This window comes from Pinus tabuliformis, chromosome 1_1, assembly GCF_031772625.1.
Source record: "Pinus tabuliformis cultivar Carrire ecotype Pingquan chromosome 1_1, CPIR1, whole genome shotgun sequence".
NCBI lineage: Eukaryota > Viridiplantae > Streptophyta > Pinopsida > Pinales > Pinaceae > Pinus > Pinus tabuliformis.
The window spans coordinates 361,762,414-361,779,384 of record NC_142297.1 but is presented as its reverse complement, the minus strand read 5'-3'; the positions used below and the strand labels follow the sequence as shown (position 1 = coordinate 361,779,384).

Sequence of the window (16,971 nt, the reverse complement as noted above, 5' to 3'; positions counted from 1 at the left end):
GCCTCTCGAACTCCTGATACATAAATCAATGATGTGAGCAAAATTCTCTTGATAAATATCCCCTTTTCCCATGATGTTTAATGTTTCAATCCATTGTTCCTTCATGCCCCTTATCAATGCAGTTTTTAACACATTATCAGGTAAAGGTAGTGATGCATAAGGAGATCTTTGTAGATTGTACTGAAAATGTTCCACATACTCCTCTAATGTTTCATTCGGTTTGGCTGTCATTTGGAATATTTCGTCCTTTAATTCTCTAGACCTACAATAGTCCTGATATTTTTTCAAGAAAGATTCTTTCATTTGATCCCAATTGTTTATGACCCCATCACCTAGTCCCAACCATCTTAAAGCAGCCCCTTTTAATGTAGAGGGGAATAATTTCAATTTCTGGGGATCGGTGGTGTAATCATATCCCCTGCACAACACATCGAATTCGAATAAAAATGCATCCGGATCTTCTGATGTGAGACCGTGAAATGTAGGGATATGTTGAAGAGGGATAGCTTTATTGTTAGAGATTTCAGCAAAATCACATAGAGAATCATTTTTCAACGCGTTTCGAACCAACTAGTGTGGTTCATCGTCAGGAAAAGTTGAGAAACAAATCTGAGTGATCCGTTAAATAGAGTATGCAGGTCCTTCAACGGCTATATAAATGGCTATATGAACAGGCAACGGTTAAAAAGTCCTTTAACGGTTAAAATATATAAATATATATATATATATATATTTATTATTTTTATTATTTTAGTTATTATTATTATTATTATTTAATTAATTAATTATTTATTTATTTACAGTAATATTATTGTATTATATTAACCTCAAGTAAATATTACTATATTAATTTTAAATTAACATTTTTGAATATTATTATGAATAATAGATTAGGGTAATTTATATTTTATTTTTATATTCTATTATTATTATTATTATTAATTTTCATTCATTCATTTATTTATTTACTTCTACTTCTTCTCTTTTTTTTTTTATTTTTTTTTCCGAGGAAAAAAGCACAACTTTTTATTAATACTGTAAAAAAATTTTATACATATAGTTCAAAAGCCATGAGGAGGCTTAATAAGAACACATTCTGCTCAACCCAAAGGGAGCTATTCTGCTGACATTTGTAAAGCTGTTGGAGTCTTCCTCCCAGAGGATGTAAAAACAGTATAAGAGCATGTACATAAGTAAACCTGGGGTCACCTTCTCAGAAGGATAAACAACCCCAGAAAAAACCAAAAACTGTAAATGTCTGTCATCCAAAGCTAATATAAACAAAGAGTTTTGTATATAGTCTGAAATCTACATGCTATAAGCCGGTAACTGAAAGCTGAAAAGGAAAAAATATATACAAAGACCAAAGCCGCTATACAAAAACTGAGAAAAAAGCTGTCAAAAATGAAGATCTATACTGAGATCAAAGATCCTGTGCATAAGGGGGCTGATCTGTTCTGAAAGACTGCCCCTGTCTGGTCTCTTCTATCGCCCAGTTGCCCGGATCCTGTTGTAGACCAGCCTTAGATAGCTGATCTGCCTCCTCGTTCCTGTCCCTGTATATATGGCAAATTGACAACCTGTTAAAAAAAGTCTTCAGATAAGTAATTTCTTCAACAATAGTTTTCAAAATCTGGTTTTGACAATTTGCATTTCCATTGACCCAATTTATGACATTTTGTGAGTCTCCAAAAATCTGTATGGTGTTGATGTTTCTGGAATGTAGCCAGCATAAGAGGTATCTCAAGGCCGAAAGTTCAGCGAAGTTGTTGGTGCCAGTACCCAAACCAACAGAAGCTTTTAAAGAATGTTCGGGATTGATGAGGATATACAAACCAGCTCCAGCTCTATTATTTTGGGAAGCCCCATCAAAATAACCACACGGAATACCCTCCTGAATATTGATATGTTTTTGTTTTGCTTTGGACTTTTTGTCCTCGGGAGGAGGCAAAGTTGAATAAATGGCTGAGATATTAGAAGCTATAACAGAGGAAGGAGTATCCTTATCATGAAACAGACTCTTGTTTCTAGCGAGCCAAACTCCCCAACAAAAAAGTAGTGGAAGGTTCCTCATATTCCCTTCCGGATAGGATTTCCACCATTTCCTCCAAGCATCATCCAAAGGATCTTGCCCCCACTGAGCTTTTACCATAAGAAGAGCAGTGACCTCCTCCCAGATCTTCCTTGAGAGAGCACAGGTGGTGAAGAGATGATTGGTGGTTTCCTCTTCAGATTTACATAAGGGGCATCGCCCTGGCCCAAATAAAAACCTTTTCTGTAATGTTTCCCATGTTGGAACCTTCCTTTTTAGTATGCACCAAAGAAAGAGCCGTGACTTAGCAGGGCATTTTAATTTCCATATATCTTTTGCCCACCAATCCGGAACTCCCCAGCCTTTCTTTCCCATAAGAAAAGAATAACCATCTTTAGGAGAATACTCCCCAGAATTGCTATGTGCCCATAACAAGCAGTCAGGTTCGTCCTTAATCCTGATATTGGATCTTTGCAGTTCTTTAATGAAAACCGCCCATTCATTCTTCCATCTAATGTTTAACCCAAGTTCTTCATCGTCCTTCCAGGCCTGTCCCCAGATCGTGGACTGACCCACTTTTTCCACTTGATTTAGTGTTGAAATACCTTTTGAATCAAGGTGTCGAAGAAAGCCTGGGGATAGGGCATAATCTTCATTGCATCCTATCCAAGGATCCCTGCCAATCCTGACCTGTCTCCCATCTCCCACTTTCCAAGCTAGTCCTTGCTCAATCACTGAAAAGGCTTCCACCGTGGCCTTCCAGACTGCTGAGGGATTTTTTACCTTCTTGTTTTGACTCCGGATCCAATCTTCCAAAGGCATTGGGTCTATATACTTCCTTTTCACCACCCTGGTCCACAGATTTTCCATGGTGATGAGCCTCCACCCTGATTTTGCTGCTAATGAGATGCTGAACTCTGGGAGTCTCTTTATCCCCCAACCTCCCCATTGTTTAGGTCTGGCGATTTTGTCCCAAGCCACCCATGGTAATCCCGATGAATCCTTATTGCCTGCCCAAAGGAATCGGCAACAAATTCTTCTAATTTTCTCCATTACTCCTTTGGGGATCCAAGTTAGGGCTGTCCAATACACTGGTATAGCTAATAGGACTGATTTAATAAGGGTCAATCTACCGGCTCTGGACAGCCATCTAAAGCTCCAGTGAGATATTCGAGTTTCTATCTTTGCTATAAGCCAATTCCAATCATCTTTTTTGTAGGCAACAGGCTTTAACCAAAAGCCCAGATATTTGAATGGAACTTCTAGAGGTTGACTTGGGAAAGGAAAAAGTTCAGCCATTTGATTTCTTCCCCTTCTTTCAAAATCTGCCATACAAACTTGTGATTTCCCAGAATTTATCTGCATTCCTGTTGCTTTTAGAAAAAGATCAAAGATGCATTTTAACTCCTTTAATTCACTACCAGTACCATTAGTGAAAATCAGAATATCATCAACAAAAAGAAGGTGGGTAATGAAGAGATTAATTGCAACCTCGATACCTTTTACCTTTCCCTCACTTCTGGCTTTGTGGATCAGTCTACTGAGCCCTTCTGCCACAAGGAGGAACAGGAGGGGGGACAATGGGCACCCTTGTCTGAGGCCTCTCTGGCTGTTGAAGAAGGGGGAGGCTGCTCCGTTGACCAGAACAGCAAAACTAACATTTGTGATGCACCCCATGATCCAACTGACGAAAGGATAGCTGAAGCCCACATGTGATAATAGCATCCTTAGATATAGCCAGCTGATTCTATCATATGCTTTGGAAAGGTCAATTTTAAGAACAACTCCCTTCTTTTTCTTCGTTTTGATACTGTGGATAACCTCCTGGGCAACCCCAATGGCTTCATGGATCTGCCTGCCATCCAGGAACCCAAATTGTTCCATTGATATATTCCTTGACAGGATTGGTGTGATTCTGAGTGCTATAACCTTCGAAATAATCTTGTAAATACAATTACATAAAGAGATAGGTCTAAAGTCTTCAAAACTGTCCGGCTCATCCTTCTTGGGAATTAGGGCGATAAAAGTAGAGTTAAAGGGCCTGTAGACAACTCCTTTCAATCTGGACTCTTCAACTACATCAGTTATCTCTGTTCCAATCTGTTCAAAAAAATGGAGAAACAATTCTATAGTCCAGCCATCAGGGCCTGGGCTTTTGTCTTTGCCCATAAGCTTCATAGCTGTTTCAATCTCCTCCTTAGTGACCGGAACAGAGAGGTCTTCTGCTTCATCTTCCTCAATGAATCTAGGAAAACATTGCACAGTTTTGAAGACTTCTGCGATGGTAGCCTCTCCCGGATCTGCAAAGATATTTTGAAAATGTCTTTTTCCTAAACCAGAAAGCTCTGGGAAGGAACTGACTTCTCTCCCTTCATCATCTTTAAGGTGCCAGATAGTATTTGAAGATTTCCTTCCTTTTGCATAATTATGGAAAAACCTAGTTTTCTCATCTCCAGCTTTTAGCCAAATTGCCCTACTTTTAATCCTCCACTCTTCCTCCCTATCCAACAGAATTGTGTTTTGTTGTTTTTCCAATTGAAAGATTCTGTCCTTTGAAATCTGTGATGAGTATCCATCTGTGTCCATACTCTCCAACTTCTTCAGCTCCTCCCTTATACTGATCAACTCCTCATTTTGTTTTAATTTTCTGTCTATAGCCCAGGAAATTGTAGCTTTCTTCAATCTTTTTAAATTCTCCATGAATAAAAAACATTTATCCTCTTCAGCATTGGGGTCAGGGTGATCCCAAGTTTCATTAAATAGGTTGCCATATGAGGGGTCTTGAAGCCAAGCAGGATTGAATTTAAAAGGAGCTGGAGGTTTGTGAGGAGGAATAGCTATGTCTAAGAAAATTGGGAAATGATCTGAATTCCCTATTTCCTCCACCCACTGTCTGATCAGAGGAGCTTTAGAAGATAAAGACTCCGTTAAAAGAAATCGGTCTATCCTTTTGGCAATCCGTCCTTCTCCTACTCTGCGATTTCTCCATGTAGGCTTCAGCTTAGTTGGGGAGGGATCAATTAGTTTCTGCTCCATGATGAGGTTAAAGAAAAAATCGGAGAGGGGGTCTTCTCTGGCAGAAGGGCCCCAAGCTTCAGCTCGACCCATAGAAAAATTTAAGTCACCTCCCATGATCATCAGCTGTGAATTCATAATGGGTTTGGTCATCAATTCTTCCCAGAAAGATTCCCTTTCTTGACATGGCCCATAGATATTTACAATGGTGATGGGAAAAGAGAAGTCTGGGGAAATAATCTCCATACCCAATACATTTTTCATCCCCCAGCGGTTGATGGCTTTAACCCTCCCTTCTCTATACCCAATTGCAATGCCCCCCGAATGGCCAGAGACATCCATAGCAATGAAAACCCACCCTGGGAGTAGGGTTTTAAGCATCGGTTCAATCTCAGAAGCCTTCCCCAGAGTTTCTTGCAGAAAAATAACATCTAGATTAGAATTAGTTATCCAATCTTTCAAGGCCAGTTTTTTCGGTTTACTGGCCAAACCCCTGCAATTCCAAGATGTCAAGATCATTTAATAACACCCTCTGGGGGAAGAACTGCTCTAAGAACCCCCGTGATCGAAAGTTGTTTTCCATCTGCCACATCTAATTTGGCTTTAAGTTTTGCCTTTCACATGTCTGATTTCCTTCCTCGTTTGTTTTTGGAACTGTTATGTAAATGTATTGGTCCCAAACCCACTACAGACCCCCGATCCTCAAGGTTCCCTCCCGATGATCTCAGGTTATAAGGGCAAAGTGGTCGGGTTACAGGGAGGGAAAGAGGAGGCCATTTATCTTCACAATTTATATCCAAAGACGGTAAAGCTTCGACTATGGTTTCCACACTCGGACATGTTATTGTATGGTCCATAATATCATCATTGAAATTTACTTGCTCTTGATTTGATAGAGGAGCATTATTTACATTAACAATTTTTTGTTCAGAAGGAATAAGAGAAGGAATAGAAGTCCCGGGAGACATACCCTTTTCCGGTTCGTTGTTTTGATCAGGATTTGCATTTTCTTCCTCAGCGAGCCCTTCCACCGCTTCCGCTTCTGTATTGGTCTCCTCCGCAGCTACCTCCGGAATCATGTCATTTACCTCAGCAGCCTCCTGAGATTGATATCCTTCGTCCGCTGACTCCTTTACATTCTCCTCCGGCTCCATATTCCTTGTTACTTGTGTTTCCGGCCCTTCGTGCTCCAACGGCCTTTGAACCTCTGCTTGAGCATTATCTCTATTGGCTGTAGTCCTACGGAAATGTCGCCTTCTTCTCATTTGTGGGCAATCTTTTGCCAAGTGCCCATACTCATGGCACTGATGGCATCGGAATGGCAGGTACTCATAATCTAGTATCTGCTCGTATACATAGTCACCGAATTGTAGGTTGATTTTTTGCGCCAATCCTCCACTCGGGTTGAGCATTACAAGTATGCGAGCTATTGCCCTGTTCTTTGTTGTCAAAAATGTCATATCCGCTTCCATATAAACCCCCAATCTGTTACCAATAGATTTGAATACTTCCTCTGTCCATAGGAAGGAAGGTAATCCCGGAGCTCGCACCCAGACTGGAAACTCGTCCATGCGCTCCTTAATTGCATCAAAGAGAGGGGTCCATTTCTTTAGCAGAACTGGAATGTTCCCTATGTGCCAATTCCGCTGAAGTACCCATTCTGCCGCTTCTCTATCTTCGAATCGAAGCTTAAACCATCCCTTAGCAAGTACTAATGCTTCAAACTGTAATGAGTTATCTGATACAAAGCATTTCTCACCCCATTCTTGTAAAAAATCAGATGTGAATTTCTTACCTCTGGCCCTGCCAACCAGGGTGCATTCTGCAACAGCTATGGCTTCTATCATGGACACCTCCATCCCAAGGATTAAATTGTCAGCAATCGCCTGGGATCCTATGGGTCTTTGCGGCTTCCTTTTCTCTCCTTTGAATCGACACTCTTCCTCCGGCGTTCTTAAGCCCTTTCGACCCTCGTTCCTCGCAGGTGTTAGCTGTGCCGTGCCCAAGAGGGAATCTGTCTCCGGCTGAGCCGGGATCTGGCCCAAAGACCCCAGTTCGTCCTCCCCATTGTGGAAGAAATCCGGCCCCTGCCCTTCAGAGACTGCCAACCCCCCTACAAAAGGAACCCCAGGAGCCCTTACTGCATGATCTATGTGATTTTGAGGGTCTCTTGGAAGGGAAACCCTCGAAAGTGTAGAAAAACCCCCTTGAGCCCGAGAATGTACCTTACCAGCTGAAAGCCCTAAGTGGGAAATGTTTCCCAAACCCTTGTGGGCTATAAACCACCCAAACTGAGATTTTCCTTTTGGGTCAGCAGACAGACCACCCACATTCGTTCCTCCCGGCACTATTGCTTTCGCGGCTGGTGTGGATGCTCCCTCTGAACCAGAAATAAGAGACCCATGACCCGTCTCCTTCCCATGAGGCAATAACTGATGATTTTCCACCTGAGATAACGCCTCCAGACTAGGAAGTTCAAAGGGACCGAAATAATGTTCCACGTTGTGTTCAGTGACATCCTTCCCCCACATGGAGAGGAGGTCTTCTACCTCGGGGTCCAGGGCTAAAAACTCGGCGGGGTTTACCATGGTTGGACCCGTTTCAATGCAACCGACAGTCAGCCCAGGTAACCTTCACGGTAAAATTGTTGTAGGAAACGGACAAAATGGCGAATGAAAGTAACAGAATAGTGTTTAACTTACAAGACGTAAACAAATGCCAAAACCTCGTGAAACCTCCACCTGCCAGTTTAACGAAGCTGCAAGGAAGTTCCCCGCGACGGCAGCTGTGCAGGGCTTCTGACCTTGTTCACCTAAACGAGGCCTGTGCGCGGTTCCGCCCACTGCCCAGGGATCGAAACCCTAACCCATCTTTCTCAGTGAATACCCTTAGATTAAATCACCAGGAAAAATCTATATATATTTATTATGGGGAAAATCTATATATATATATTTATTTATATTTCTATTTATTTATTTTAATTAATTAATTAATTAATTTATTATTATTATTATTATTTTTAATATATGAGTGAAATGAATAAAATTGCAATTAGTTAATTATTAATAATCTAGGTCTAGGGTGAATAATTAAAAGGGTGAAATTACTATTACTAAACCAATGATATCAAGAGAAAACAAAGACCAGCTAAACAAACAGAGAGGGGTCAGGCGAAGAAGAGGCTAAGGTAAAAGGGCTGGGATCCAATACCTACTACTCTTCCAGTCGTCATCCCTATTGAGATTCAAAGGTCTTTTCTCGATCTCAAGGGCTTCCCTCAATTTTCGATGGTGAAATTGTGCCATTCTTGCGATAACTTGAGCCTCTTCGATACAGACTTGAGGTTTAGTTTTCTCAGCATGCTCAGCTAGGGCTGAGGACTTGGCCCTACCATGCCTCAAGTCTGCTGCATGCTCACTGATCCTTTGATTAATTGAGCGACCAGTTTCACCAATGTAAGGGGCCTCGCAGGAACAGGCAATGACATAGACCCCTTTCATGTCTTTAGGGTCAACTGGATCTTTAACAGATCTCAGCGAGCTACGGATAGCTTTCATGGGCACATTTGCTGCAGAATCCGCTATAGGGTATTGTAATGTAGAGGTTTGAGTGTTTGGCTGGTTCTGAGCCAGAGGATCGAATATATGCCAATAACCTTCTGGGATATCTAGGAGGGTATTCCTAGGTTGAGAGGGAATGGCTTTGACAGGGATAGTCTTAATAGCACTTCCTTTATCTGGGATAATGAGAATACCTGATGTCTGAGGAGATTGGGTTCCTTCAACAATGATTTTTGCAGCGCTCCCCTTTTCTGGGCTATTTAATGGCTGATTTGTTCCAATAGGAGATCTTGGTTCCTCTGTTTCCCTTGTTTCTCCTTCTCCTTCACAAAGGTTGCTGAAATTCCCTTCCTGCAATAGTTCTGGAGTAGAATTTTCAATTTCTTGAAAGTCTTGTTCTTCAGTTTGACTATGCACCTCAGCAAAGGCTATAGATGGTGATCTTGTGGCCTGAAGGGAACTAGTAGGCTGTTTAGAAATGATTTTCCTGGGGCCTACTGATGGCTGAGATTCTGTTTTCTTATAGATTTCGTCTATGAAGGTCATTCGGCCAAGGGTCACCGGCCCCTTAGCTTTTTCAGGTTTGGATGGAGGTTTGATATTCTTTTTTGGTTTTTTCTGCTTAGTCATGCACTCAAATGAACTACTAAATTCTATTCAAACAAAGCAACAACAAATCTGTTAGGAAAGCGGACAGTGGAGTAGGGCTTTTACATGCTCCGTACACAGGTTCTTACCTTCCGTTTTTAAGATCCAACTCTTCCCTAGCAGGTTCGTACACTACTCTGAAAAAGACAAATGGCTACACTCTTTCCCCGGAAATGGCGCCAAAATGTAGAGCTATAAAAAGGGTCTCTTTCACCTCTAATTACCTCACATTAGTATGTCTATCTGGGAGCGTTTTGTTATTTCAAAGAGTGTCTCAGTCTGAGGCTATCATTTGTCCGAGTAATGCTAGTAGTACAGCGTTCAAGAATACAAGAGTAAATGGATGCTTGTCTATAACTAAGTTACTTCAAAGGAATAAATCACACACTCAGAAAACTGGCAACTTATCAGTCAAGGGTTCGACAGCGATAGCCCATCCCCTTGGAAACTGATGGAAAGAAAATTAGAGCATGGACCACACATCTGGGAGCTAGACAGTAAATGCTGAGGCTCACTACAGCCACAGGTCATCTCTCACACCAAAACAACAAATGCGAGTAAATGAAACGACAAATAGAAAAATGGAACAACAAATAGGAAATCGAACAACAAATCTGGAATGGAACAACAATTCTGAAATGGAACAACAATTAAACAACTAAGTCTCGCGAGCAGTAATGAAACTCAATCTACTAACTCAAATTCACTCATTGTAATCAAATAGCAATCTTTCATTCTTAAGGCAAATCAAGCAGCACACACTAATAGAACAACACTAATTACGGATAAGTTATGGAACAACGCTTGGAAATCATATACACGCACAACACGCTTGAAGAGTAATCTGATCTAGAATCAATCTTAACTAACAAGAATATGACTTCGTTTCAAAATGGAACATCATTACTTCTGAATCTAATAATCGTAAAGAACACAACTTTCGGATGAATTCTATAACATGAATGTTCAACACAAAAGCTCTGGAACATAACAGTAATAATATTCGGTCAAGACTAATAACATTCAATCAACTCTGAAAGGATCAGTAATATAATGCAGAGTCAATACAACAGTTCTGTCTGTAAAAACCTTAATGAATTAATCTTAACAGAGCATGTGATGTCAACTTATAAAGCATATCAGATTACCAAATAACGATGATAAGCAAACCATGTAGAAATCCAATCGTATTGATACAAAAGCAAGTGCCCTCCGAGGACGGGCCCTTAGCCTCCAAGAGTACACCGCTTTAAGTTAATCTAGACACAGAGATAAGATAATCACCAAGTTTGTATTAATTCATAAAACAAAAGTACAATGAACTAGTTCTCAACGGGACTCGATGATCAAAGTTTGATATTTAACAGAAAATTACATGCGTGGGTAGATTTTATGATCTTGAATGATTATGTGGGAAGGCTGGAAATTTTTCTTTTGACATTGCAAGATTTGTGTTATATGAAATTCTACATATGCTTTACTATCAAAGTCTTATAATGAGGAAGGGCCATGTTGACCTATGACATATCAATTTGAACTAATTTTGTGTTATTTATGAAGTTTTACCAATGTTTTAATATACAAATTTTATTATTTAAAAATAAATGAAAAATTACATTATGAAAAAATAAATTTATGTGTTGAAATAAAAGGTTTGTCCGGCGCATACTTTTTTAATTAAAATCATAAATTAAGTTTTCATATCATATTCTTATTTCTGAAAACTCCATCTACATGATGGGTTTCATGTGAATTAGCTCATCTATTGTATGGGCAACATGGTGAGAAAAATAATTATGCATATGGTTTATAGTTTTATGAAACTTGGAGTATATTGAAATGAAAATTAATTTTGCTTATGGCAGTGCTTGGCCCTTTCATCTCCAACTAAGATTTCCAAAAATTTCCATCATATTTTGTCAAAATAATACTCCAATTTTCTTATTTTGTCAACATAGTACTCCAATTTCCATTGTTTTCGAAGGAAAAAGAACCTTTAAACTGCCCTGTAGAAAACTAATAGAGTCCCTTTGTGTTTGGTTAGATAAACTTTTGTCCAGCCATTATGGTGGACTATTCCATCCTTAGGGTTCAAAAGCAATGATAACACTTCCTCCCTTTTGACCACTGTTCAATTCAAAGTCCATTATGTTAATTAATATTCAGAGGTTGGATCTTAAACATCTCTGTTTTTTTTTTTTTTTTTAATTATTGATATTTGATGTCCTGTTATTATTTATGATTCATATGTGAAAGTGTTAATTTTATTATTTTCTTCTTTGGTCTTTTTTATTTAATATTTTTTTTAAAGTGCCATTGCTTTTTTTTACAATTTTATCTTTATTATTTATAATTAAAATTTGTCTGTGTCAATTTTAGCAGTTTTCTCTCACTAGTACAATGCTATTTTTTGTAATTTAATTTTTATTTTTGAAACAACTGTATTATCATTGATTTTTATCCATCTCTATTTTGTAAAGAGTTTTATTAATTTTGTTCTCAATGTAATGGGTAAAACACTTATGTATATATTGATTACATTATCAATATCCATCCAATATATTTTAAAAGCACATAAGCATAAGTTTCTTCTTCATAGTTGTGTTTGAGAATGATCATTATTTTACTCCGAAAATAAATTTAGCGATAGGCCTTTTTAGTGTTAAGTTACACATTACAACACTCTCTAGAAACTATCTCCATCAACTATTGGCTTTATAAATCTACTATAAAGCAAAAGAAACTACTCTATGTATGATCTAACTTGGAATTTTATTTTCTATGTATTGAATGCCATATAAAAATCACAATCCATGATTTAGTCACAAATATTCAATCATAAAGAATTTCACTCTCCTTAGATCATGACCAATCATCATCTTGGGTGTTCTTGATAACCCACAACCACATGGTGAGCATTCTTTGGCTTACCAATAACCATAATCTTGGTGAGTTTGCTTTTGCTTATCTTAGGCAATCACGGTTTTTCATTCACTACTAACCACCCCCTATCATGAAAATTAGTTTTGGCTTTACCATGAACTATCAAGTGGCTTCCACTTACCACAACCCAAAGATTATATTGTATTATATTATTCAAGCCTTATCATAGTTACATCAACAATGGCTAGGATGCATACAATTCTCGTACTCGATCCCACATGCATATAATATAAGGTATTATAACTTCTTAGACAAATGTATCCTAGGCATAGCTATAAATATGAAGTGTGATTCACATTACAATATGGTCAACTTTCTCTTTTTTTGACACACCTCAAGAAACTTATGTTCTTTGTTTACCGTTATCCAATCTTGTTTTCTTGCTTGTTTTTGTTGTCGTGGCCTTTTCTTTTGAATTCATATATGTAAAATTTTGTTAGAATGCATTGTTTTTCAATGAATTGCTTCATTTTACATGCTTCCTCTCATAAAAAAGCATGCTATAATTTTCTAATATATCATCCTAGGTTCCCTCTAGTTAACTTCCATCCACTACAACCAATGGATTTTTGAGCACCAAAAAATTTACGTGTGATTTTGGATAACTATTAACAATCATGATAGGAAGCCAATTTCTATTATAAATGCCTATTGGGAATGTCTTCACTGTGGTGCATGGTCGGCTTTCCCATGGTTTTGTTCTTTGGTGTAATTAGCTATAGCTATATTGCAATCTAAGAAAAATGCAGTGACCGTTATGCCTTTTGATATATATCTTGTATTGTAACATTGTACTCATTTTCCATTTCTTTTGGTTACCAATATAATTTTTTTTGTTTTCTTGTGTCTTTTTTATTGGTTTTTTTATTAAGAATATGTTTGGGCCGGTTAATTATAAAAGTTTAAAACCTACATTTGGCATCAAAGTAATTTTAGCTTCAAGAGGAGGCCTTTCTTACTAACCCTATTATAGTGGGAGATATTATTTTGGTAAAAAGTAAATAGATATTAGTTCAAACATAAAGATCAAGAAATTCAATTTACATAATTTTGAATAGTGGATTATCAAAATGGAATATTGGTCACAAGTTGGACCAAAAGGAAAAGAGCACAATATGATTGCATTTTACATTTAGCAATAGAAAATGATTTGTGGGATATGTTAGGATGTTTGGAAGAGTCTAAGTCCTTGGTTTCCTTGGTGAACAAATTATTCATGGAAAATAAGTATACCCTAAGAATGAAGGATGGAGACCCCATGACACACAATTTCAATAACATGTATACTATGGTAAGTCTTCATTTATATGTTCGTATTAAGATTTCCTATGAATATAATACATGAGTTTGTTATAGTTTCTACCAAAGTTGTGGCATCGTATGGCTGTTGCAATAGGTAGTAATACAACTAATTTTAGGTTTTATAAAATATTCTCATCCTTGTTCTCGAAGGAGATGAGATGGAAAAATATGGACATCAAGAATGGGGATGTTTTGTATTTATGAGGATATTTGCAAAATAGAAATATATGTTCTCAAGTTGGATATCTAAATCTAGAGGGTGATCTAATAAATATTCAAGGATGTTCATAAAGGTATGTTGGACATGTGTGCCCAATAAGGGAATTATAACAAATATTGCAGATCCAAAATTGTTGATAAAGGGAAGGGATCACATGTTTTTCCTTCTACAGAAGAAAAAACCTCCTTAGATGAAAAATGGGATGTGTACTTGGCTTATTAAAGTCCACATGTCATGAGGCATGGTTGGTCTACTCAAGTGCATTCTTTCACATGACTCCTCATAGGGATTTTTTTTGTGAGTGTGAAAGATTCAACATTGGTGATGTTTTCATAGAATGAAAAAAAATCACATTGAACCTCATGGGAAATTTGATTAATGAACAATGTATGTGTAGAAATAGTGTTAGAAGTGGGCACTTGCACAATTATTTGAGAAGCAATGGTATTGATGAGTAGTGTTCAAATTGGAAATTTGTATAAGATGTTGGGAAGTATCATTAGAGATAAGTGAAATAGTTCCATTGTTCCTCATAGTCGATCAAAGGATGGAAAAACCCACACATATTTTGGAAAAAATGCTATCATGGCATCAAATATTGGGACATATTAGATTTTGAATTATGTGAAGATTATTTATATTGAAACCATAATCAAGTAAGATTATCATTAATTTCTACAAGGTAAAAGGGATTATTGTAGTTGGTGCATAATGGTATGTGTAGACATGCATTAATTGCATCACTATCTAGATCTATACAATATGTCTCATTTATAGAAGACTTCTCAAGAAATACATGGATTTATTTTCTCGTGAATAAATATAAATTCCTTGACAAATTCAAAGAGGTGTAGGTTTCTTGTGGAAAATTAGACTAAGAAGAGAATAAAGGTATTGAGGACTGATAATGGTGGAGATTTAAGTGGGAATAAATTCAAAGAATTCTGTAAGAAGTGGAGTATAGAAAGGAAGAAGACTACTCCATACATCCATTAGCAAAATGGAGTTGTAGAAATGATGAACATGATATTGATGGAGAAGGAAAGGATCATGCTTAGTGATGCCAACTTAGGCTAGGAATTGTGGGTGGAGACGGGGGATATCACGTGTTATTTGGTAAATATATCACTTTCATGAGTGTCATATGACAAGAGATTGTACATGAGTTATGTATTGGTAAGAAAAATTCTCTTAAACCTCATAGGTTATTTGGGTGTGATTCTTATACACACATTCCAAAGGATAAAAGGTGTTAGATAAAGAAGAAAGTTGAAAGTGTATCTTTATTGAATATAAAGATAGTCTGAATGGTCACAAACATTAAAACTCTAAAATTAAGATACGATATTTATTGAAGTAAAATATTTTTCCAAAGAAAAAGTCTTCTGGACAAAAAATGACCTAGAAAAGATGGAGCTTGAATCGAAGTGCGATGAATTAGACTCTATAGAAGAACAAGAATTGGAAGAAGAAGAACCATAAAATTTGGGATTGAGACTAGTTTAGGAAACAAGGCATACATAAATGTATATTCCATTGAATTTTCATTCAAAATTTTCTTTGTTTATTAATAATGTTAACAAAAATGAGGCTTTACATATAGTGGAGTCAATGATTAGAAGAAATCCAATTATGCATTTTGTACTACATAATATTTCATAAACTATTAACTCTAATTGATCACACACTCCATTATATTCTTGTGCTTCACAATGTTATTTCTAGAGTTCAAATAACATTCTTCAAAACTACAAAGAACATCATAGTTATAAATTTTATAACATTTATCCACACTCAGATTGAATATTTTCCCTATAAAGGTCACACATCTTCCTCAAGCTTCACTCCTAGACTTCTCCTACATTCAATCCCATAAAAAAAAGATTTCTCAACTCTTCTTTATACTATATTTCCACTCACAATTTATTTTCAACCCTTAAGTATCTCCAACTTAAGATATTTATACTACATTAAGTTAGTATATGTAGAAAATCCTGTAGATTCAAGCTCATGCAATGTACTAAAGCACAGGAGAAGAATCTACTTCTACCTTCAAACAATGGAAGTCAATAGATCAATGAAAACAATATGAAAAGAAAGAAGATAAGTCAATGGCATAAACATAATAAGTTTATCTAGGGAGGGTAACTGCTCAAAACCCCACCTAACTATATTGCATTGAAAAAAATATCAGTGAAGATACAAAGCTTGCTCTCACTAGAATAATTTGTCACATGTATATTCAACTCTCTACCTCACAAGCCTGCTATTAGCCAACACTTATACAATTTCCACTGCCTTCAAATCCCAAGCCAATTTACATTTCCTTTCAATCCCCTATTTCCTTGCACAATTCCAATGGATGAATAGTCAATATTAATGGGAATCTAGTGCATACAAAACTATGCAATCGAATCTAGGTCTAGTTGTTAATTGCATGCATGATCTATACAACTCAGTAAATCATAAAATTTATAGTATATTGTCCCTACATTGTAGTCATAACTAGGTCTCTCTTAGAATCGATATGCATGAGTTTATGATGAGGGAATATTTAGTTAACTAGAGTGACACTTGTGGATGCACTAGTGCAAGAATTGACTATAACTCAATAAACTGAGTTATGTATTTACAACTCCATCTAAACTCATATTTAACACCTAAAATAAAGGGATAACATATACATGACTTCCAAAAGACTTTCAACTTGAAATTTCTAAGTTAATTAAGTTGATTAAATTTAACTAACTATTTACAAGTTGCTATCAGAATAGAATTCTGTTTTAATTCTCAGTTTAAATTCAAGAACATATTTACAATGGAATTTATTGTTCCCATTTATCAACACTCCCTCTCAAAAAAAAAGGGATTATCTACTACCCCACTCCTGTCTCTATGAAAATAAAATTTATATCTTAATAATGCGTTTTTAAAAATGTCAGCATCTTACTCCTTTATGGGAATGTACTCTAACAACATGATCCACCTCAATACAGTGTCTCTAAGATGATGATATCAGATATCAATGTGCTTGCACGTATCATGAAAAACTGTATTTTTAGAGAATTTGATACAACTCTGATTATCACAGTATATCATTGTTGGGTCAATGTGCTGACCAAAGAGACCAATGACGATCTTCCTCATCTAGATGGACTCACATGTTTCTTGACTTCCACCCATGTAGTTTTCCTTCAATTGACTGAGGCAATCGATCTATGTTCCTTGTGTGTGCCAAGAAGCTATCACTT

General features: G+C 37.1%; 2 protein-coding genes across 2 annotated transcripts; both read right to left on the bottom strand.

Annotated features, from left to right (window-relative positions):
• Nucleotides 1-1,423: 1,423 nt before the first annotated feature.
• LOC149213094 (uncharacterized) lies at nt 1,424-7,635 on the bottom strand. Its single transcript, XM_089388920.1, has 3 exons — nt 5,741-7,635; nt 4,074-5,540; nt 1,424-3,887 (listed from the first exon to the last, which is right to left on the bottom strand). Exons 1-3 carry the CDS (start codon nt 7,633-7,635, stop codon nt 1,424-1,426), a joined length of 5,826 nt encoding a protein of 1,941 aa, XP_089245046.1.
• Nucleotides 7,636-8,229: 594 nt separating this feature from the next.
• Nucleotides 8,230-8,604, bottom strand: LOC149213093 (uncharacterized). The gene has a single exon (XM_089388919.1). It carries the CDS (start codon nt 8,602-8,604, stop codon nt 8,230-8,232), a length of 375 nt encoding a protein of 124 aa, XP_089245045.1.
• Between the last annotated feature and the right edge of the window lie 8,367 nt (nt 8,605-16,971).

What these genes read in the sequence shown, in the direction of transcription:
- LOC149213094 (XM_089388920.1), bottom strand. Translation starts at nt 7,635, where the DNA reads ATGGTAAACCCCGCCGAGTTTTTAGCCCTGGACCCCGAGGTAGAAGAC. An exon ending in GGGAACCTTGAGGATCGGGG is followed by an intron (nt 5,541 to 5,740) that starts GTCTGTAGTGGG and finishes TTGGAATTGCAG; the next exon opens with GGGTTTGGCCAGTAAACCGA. An exon ending in TTGAAAGGAGTTGTCTACAG is followed by an intron (nt 3,888 to 4,073) that starts GCCCTTTAACTC and finishes CCTGGATGGCAG; the next exon opens with GCAGATCCATGAAGCCATTG.
- LOC149213093 (XM_089388919.1), bottom strand. Translation starts at nt 8,604, where the DNA reads ATGAAAGCTATCCGTAGCTCGCTGAGATCTGTTAAAGATCCAGTTGAC.